This window comes from Saccoglossus kowalevskii, chromosome 7, assembly GCF_978046115.1.
Source record: "Saccoglossus kowalevskii chromosome 7, keSacKowa6.1, whole genome shotgun sequence".
Classification (NCBI taxonomy): Eukaryota; Metazoa; Hemichordata; class Enteropneusta; family Harrimaniidae; genus Saccoglossus; species Saccoglossus kowalevskii.
The window spans coordinates 25,336,547-25,343,421 of record NC_140647.1 but is presented as its reverse complement, the minus strand read 5'-3'; the positions used below and the strand labels follow the sequence as shown (position 1 = coordinate 25,343,421).

Sequence of the window (6,875 nt, the reverse complement as noted above, 5' to 3'; positions counted from 1 at the left end):
GCAGATTCGGCAAACAGGCCTGGGACCTCAGCAGAGTGGGTGGAAATAGCGAGAGCTCTGTCAAATGTCTGTGAACTAACTACTAATTCAGTTTCCGGACGTGAAATGACATAACAAATTTTATTGGATAGATGGTTGCCAAATGAGAGATGGATTGACATGGTTCTGTTTCAGTTATGTTCTCGGTGTGGACGCTTGTACTTAATCGTTTTCCCGACACCCGAGAACGTAACGCAAACGAAATTAGAACAACACGTTACGTTCCCGTTACGTACGCAAATCTTAAACTCTCTTATGTGTGTTTGTGAATTGAGAAAGGATACTTTGTCCGAAACGTCTAGTTATATTGAATAATAACCAAGGACTACATTTTTCTACTATCAATTTAGTCTATTGTATTATTCAGGTTTGTCATCTTTCTCGAATTTTAAAATTTATTACAGCCCAAGTGCTTGATTTTCACTGATTTGTCCTGGTTTTTCCGCAATTCTAGTGATGACACACTCCCTTCAAATAGTTACAACGATTACCAAACTATATAATGCATAAGGTGTTCAGGTTACGTTTACGTCATGAACACGCCAATCGGGGGTTGGGAGGTTGGGGGTTATTATCAACTTTCCAGCACTTGCACCAATCATGGCGCTTATAATTTGACAAAGAATTCTGCTTATGAAAGTTACCTACATTATTAATTGATGGTGACTGTTTGAGTCATTACGTGTTTTTGAGTATACGCTAATCTCCCTAAAAACAAAAACGACAAATGAGTCGCAAGCGCCGTTTTTACTAATGATCGAATCTTCGCACCCCAAGTACACGTATATGTCATTTGATTATGCATGTGTTAAATCATTGACATTACACGTATGACGTCACACTACCCACAATTCCTATGCTATAAAACATATTATTTTAATAGAATATAACGAAATACGATACAAGACACTCTCATTAAAATCGGATTCAGGTATAGGCTTCATTTAAAAACACATACATGTATTTCAATTTTGTTTTGGTCGGAGCTATCGTCAACTGGTCTGGACAACTTGTTGACCCGGGAGGGGGGGGGTGTCCTGACTTGTCTGCTTGAAGATAAAGTATGTGCGTTCTGAAAGTATTTTGGCAGTAAGATCTCGTAGTTTCCGCATTAACCAATCACATGCAATGCACATATGCCTTCGAACAGAACGTGAAAGCTTATCTTAGATTCCCTGGTTTAACGTTTGCTTAGTTCAAAAATAAAATCATCTTATTAAAAATAAAAGGGTTAAATTTTTATCCCAAAATCGGTGGAAATGGGTTGTTATTATTGTGTAAAACATTAAGATGTTCTACCTTTATCAGCCAATGCCCCGGGCCAGTTGGATACAATACTATTAATATCTGAATATGGATTTCGCTAACGTAAACTAATTATACTGCTATACTGCTATGGCATCGAGTCAATTACACAATTTGTTTACGTGTGTTGTAACTTGCTTTTACAGTGTATTACATTCAGTGTTTTTTAATGTTGTGTATTCTAATAGTTTAGAGCGTGAATAACTGAAGAATAATCACGAGTATAGATTTGTTCGCCAAACCAAGCTATGTAATTTAAATGATCATCATTTATCTGGCTGAGAGAAAATTATAAAACAAATTTGTCGGAAAATAACTGGGCTTGATAACAATTTAGAATTCTGACTGAGAATTAGCCAGCTAATGAGATTGGTTTAATTTCAACCAATTGACAAGCTCGTTAAATCATAATGACCAATCAGTTCGTTTCTTTTTTCGCCAATCATGTACGAGGCGCCATATTCATTGTAACCAGTCATGTACAAGGCCAATATTTACGAAACGTCTCATCAGGAGTTCGATCAATAAGGTCATCTGTTGAAGCTCATACGTGGTCTCATTCCTGAACTTGAACCTACTCTTTTTAACAATTTCCACAATATTACAGAAATGTCATAAACACGTGAGCAGTGCACACACATGTTTGTATTGTGAATAACAATTAAAATACAGACATGAAAATATACAAAACAAATCAATACAAACATGGCATGAACTATTATTCTTTTTAATTACTAACAATGTTTGTGTAAACAAACATAAATAACATGTAAAGACAGACAATTGAAGAGCCACACTGGTGGTACATCATGCAATACTAAACAGTCTGTCGCATCTCCCAATCTTTGCATGTCGATTGGTCCATCTCTCTATAGTAATTATTTGACACAGCCACACTTTGCAAATACATGTATTCGAAAAATCACAAATTAAAAACTTATAATTGGTATAAAATATGCTGTTTTTGTTAAAACAAAAAATATATTAAAAGTAGATAATCTGACATGACCTTTCTACACATTTCATTTTAACGGAGGTTCTAACATATGATGACATTAAAGGACTCGGACATACTAGTATCTAGAGTTTATAAATATAACTTAGTTTAGAAATTTGTTTTTAATTTATCATTAACATATGGTGGTGTATATTGGTCGGGAATTGTCGGGTACCTCATAGATTTTCACTCTGAATGGAAGTTTAAACTAAAAAATACATACTTCACATTAAATTTAATTGATCAAGAATCTTCTTTGATTTTTGGCTTGAATCTATATTATATAAATCGTATGATCATTAAATTATATTAATTAATTATATTAATTAATTAATTATATTAATTAATTAACAAGTTCAATGCAATTACTAATCACTAATCAGTAAACCTAGTGATGACAGTTCACACATCTTTGTTTTTGTTTTGATTGAATAGCGCGGCAGGAAGAAGTGTCTTCGGTGCCAATTTCAATAAAAACCGATCCCCAATCTTGGTAGGAAGACAATTACCGATAAACAACATAAACCACTTGCCAGTACCAATGGTATAGCGTGGTTTGGGCTGCGTACTTAATAACGCGTCGTATATAGAATCTATAACAGGGGATATGTCTTCCGGTAAATACTTTTTGGGCATTTTGGAAAGGCTCATTAAAGAGTCTTGAAAACTCTTCATGTACGCTTCACCGTAATCTTTCTTCACTGTTGGTGTCATATTTTCCTTTACTGACTTGTACATCGACTCCAAAGCTTTCTCCGAAAACAATGCTGTAAAATAACAGACATATCATCACGTTTTAAAACACCTGTAATGTTCTATATATTAAACTATGTAATCAATGAATTATTTATTATGCGCACCAAGCTGCGAACGAGGAGGATGAAAATATGGCGGATATGATGAAAGGCTCGGACACAAACACCACGTGAGCAGGATATGGTAGTTTAAGTTTATCATAAAAGACTTAGGTTATAAGTGTTTTATTTGGGCGTCAATATAACCTGGTGAAAAGTTGTTGGACGAACTATTTAATGTAGTCGATAAACAATACCTACTCGTTTTAAAACCGGCTGGTTCAATAATGGAAACGTTGACGCCCCATTTAACCATTTCTTGACGAAGCCCATCGGAGAACAGTTCTACCCCTGCCTTCGACGCAGCATATACGGTATGTAAACCAACACATACTCTACCTAATGTAGAAATAAAGACAGTATATATATAATTAAATCATTTAGAAAACCTTTGGATCGAGACAAGACCTGCGCTAAAGGAGATAAAACGCAACATTTTGATTCAGTTTTCAAGACTAAAGCAACACCATTGGTGTAGTTTTCAAGACGAAAGCAACACCATTGGTGTATTTTTCAAGACAAAAGCAACACGACTGGTGTAGTTTTCAAGACGAAAGCAGACAATTTTGGTGTAGTTTTCAAGACGAAAGCAACACCATTGGTGTATTTTTCAAGACGAAAGCAACACGACTGGTGTAGTTTTCAAGACGAAAGCAGACAATTTTGGTGTAGTTTTCAAGACGAAAGCAACACCATTGATGTATTTTTCAAGACGAAAGCAACACGACTGGTGTAGTTTTCAAGACGAAAGCAGACACGATTGGGGTAGTTTTCAAGACGAAAGTAACACCATTGGTGTAGTTTTCAAGACGAAAGCAACACGGTTGGTGTAGTTTTCAAAACGAAAGCAACACGATTGGTGAAGTTTTCAAAACGAAAGAAACACGATTGGTATAGTTTTCAACACGTAAGAAACCAGATTGGTGAAAGAAAAAAACTACCCGATTCTATTGTTGTAGTTTTCAAAACGAAAGCAGCCAGATTGGCGTAGTTTTCCGAAAATAGCATCAAGGTTGATAAATCTAGTTTCACCTCATAGTTTAAATTACCATGACCAAGATGACTGTGACCGAAGGCGAGGTGATATCATATTGACGCGTTACCATACCTGCTATACTAGCAACATTGACGATACGGCCTTTACTGTTTCGTATCAAAGGCAAAAATGCCTTGGTAACACGCATAGGTCCCAGACAGTTAATCTCCATCGTTTGTTCCATAACTGAGGTGGGCGTTAATTCGAACTCTGACGTGTGTAATATCCCGGCATTGTTTACCAACCCCCATAACTCTGAAAACAGTAGAGAACAAAATTATTAACCTTGGAGAAAAAAAAACAGCATCACAATAGAAGGATGTTCTCACGTCTTGGAAATATTTACAGTATGTAGCCTTCAAGACAGTGGACAGTTACAATCGAACACAAATCTGGAGTTATCATTTTCTTTAGGTAGGAGCCTACTCATAATGTTTGAGTAAGTTAATGAATGATTTCATAACAACGTTCATTGCGTTATTATTTACAAGTATAGAATTATTTCCCATGGTAACAGTAAACATCTTCATTAACGTTTTATAGTCTCTCATTTTCAGAAATTTTGCAAAATATTATAATTCAAAAATCACTATTTCTAGAGCAGTTTCTAGGCCCATCATTAATAGGTCAGCAGACAACAATTTGAAAATATGCCCCCCCCCCCAGTAGTGGAAACGCTCTCTAGCGTAGACATGGCCGCGAATCACGAACATATATTACCATCATTTTCTTGAAAAATAAGTAGGTTACCCGCAACGTTATATTTGCAGAGGATACAATTTTGTGGGCTCAATTTCATAAAATTTTGATTGAAAAGACATGCTATTGAATTAAATTAACATCTCGTTTCGTTTTTCATCAATGCGTGTGCCCATAGAAACATTCCAGTAAACAGCTTCTTTTCACTGGCAGACCATTGTACAATTTACGCGTTCACTAGAATATTAACTCATTACCACAATGTCAATTCTACGATGGAACAAATCAGTCACGTGTCTCAGTCGAATTTACCCCACCAATAATTAATCATACGACGTAAAAACCTTGTAGACTAGTGGAATTTTAGTTAAAACCTGTCAATCAGTTGGGAAATGGAAGAAACATAGTGAAGACTGCTGGGTCAACTTTTATCAGTGCCAACATATTGAAACTGGTTCCGCACCAGAACATGTGTAATTAGCTACACGTTCTTTAGTACTATCAGTAGCCAGTGTGATCCATTTTCAAATGTCCAACTGAAACGAAGTTGGGATCTCAGAGTGCTACATAGGAAGACTGAGCCCTCTGCATTCTTCTGTGTTGGGATTGCACAATTGTTTTGGAAAGAAGGACATTCACGTGATTTCTGAAGATAGGATCCGACGGTTCGGACACATTCAAAATATTTCATCATTAGAGTTGATCGCAGAAATACTAAACCGTACCTCCTTTCAACTTGTTATTAACCTCCTCAAGCGCATTGTCTACTTGAATCTGGCTAGTGACGTCAAACTGTAGAATTGTTAACCGCTCTGAGCACATGTTACGTAATTCTTTTGCCCCCTCACCGTCTTTAAAGAGACATCCAGCAAACACGTGGAACCCCAGTAGGTCTAGGTATATTGCCAGTGCATGTCCGAACCCACTATCACATCCTATAGAAACAAATATATTAATGTAATCCCGGTAGTCATCCCTATAATTAATGGTCCAACCCTTGTGAAATCACGATATACTGAGTGACTGGAAATGATCATAATATGGTGACTGGACATCACGATACAGTGACTGGACATCATAATATGGTGAATGGACATCACGATACAGTGATTGCACATCGTAATATGGTAAATGGTAAATGGGCTACAAAATGCTCCTTGGCTAAAATTCACCCCGAAATAATGTACTTCTCAAATATCACAACCTGTTCTTGAATTCGAATTGTAGATCTCAGACTTCTATTACTTTTCTGAGTGTAGATCTAGGCTTCCAGACTACGCAGTTATATTAAACACGTCTGTGAAATTGTGTTAGTGTATGTGATGTGACTTGTAGGGTGGACTTTGATCTGAGACCAGTGGTCAAAATACTCTGATAACATTTGATTCGTATGTACCGGTATATTAAACTTGTACGCTCAAGGTGAACGGTGTCTGTTATATCCATTTATTTTGTTTTGTAAGTAATTTACTTTGAACACCGTAGTGTTTTGTACAATCCGTTTCCGGGTCACATTAAATGCAGTACAACCTTGGGTATCGATCCCGTAGTACCGCGTTACAAATATTGTGGGTGTGTTGAGTATCTATAATATTTCAGCCACGTGCACATTGGAAAGCACGATTAATGAAACGTACCAGCATTAGGTACCCACCTATCTAGGATACTCCCGGGATATACACTCACCTGTTACTAGAACAGATTTCCGCCCAACTTCCAAACGCTTCGCCGGTAACATATATATCCATACGCCAATTATAATCACCACGCCAATTGACGCTTTGAACGGAACTGGTGTCAAACTAAATGCGAATTTACTTTTTCCAATAGGTACAAGTGGAAATAGCGAATCGTAAATTATGTAAACGAAAATACCTAAAAGAATAAAAAGTATATACCGAACAATAATTTGACCAACATTCGCCATGGCTGTGTGTTTGTTCCG

The 6,875-nt window shown here is 36.6% G+C and overlaps 1 protein-coding gene across 1 annotated transcript; it reads right to left on the bottom strand.

Moving 5' to 3' along the window:
• Positions 1–2,050: 2,050 nt before the first annotated feature.
• Positions 2,051–6,875, bottom strand: LOC100368354 (11-beta-hydroxysteroid dehydrogenase type 2-like). The gene is made up of 5 exons (XM_002741615.4): positions 6,617–6,875; positions 5,656–5,865; positions 4,304–4,486; positions 3,397–3,534; positions 2,051–3,108 (listed from the first exon to the last, which is right to left on the bottom strand). Exons 1-5 carry the CDS (start codon positions 6,855–6,857, stop codon positions 2,744–2,746), a joined length of 1,137 nt encoding a protein of 378 aa, XP_002741661.3. The 5' UTR covers positions 6,858–6,875; the 3' UTR covers positions 2,051–2,743.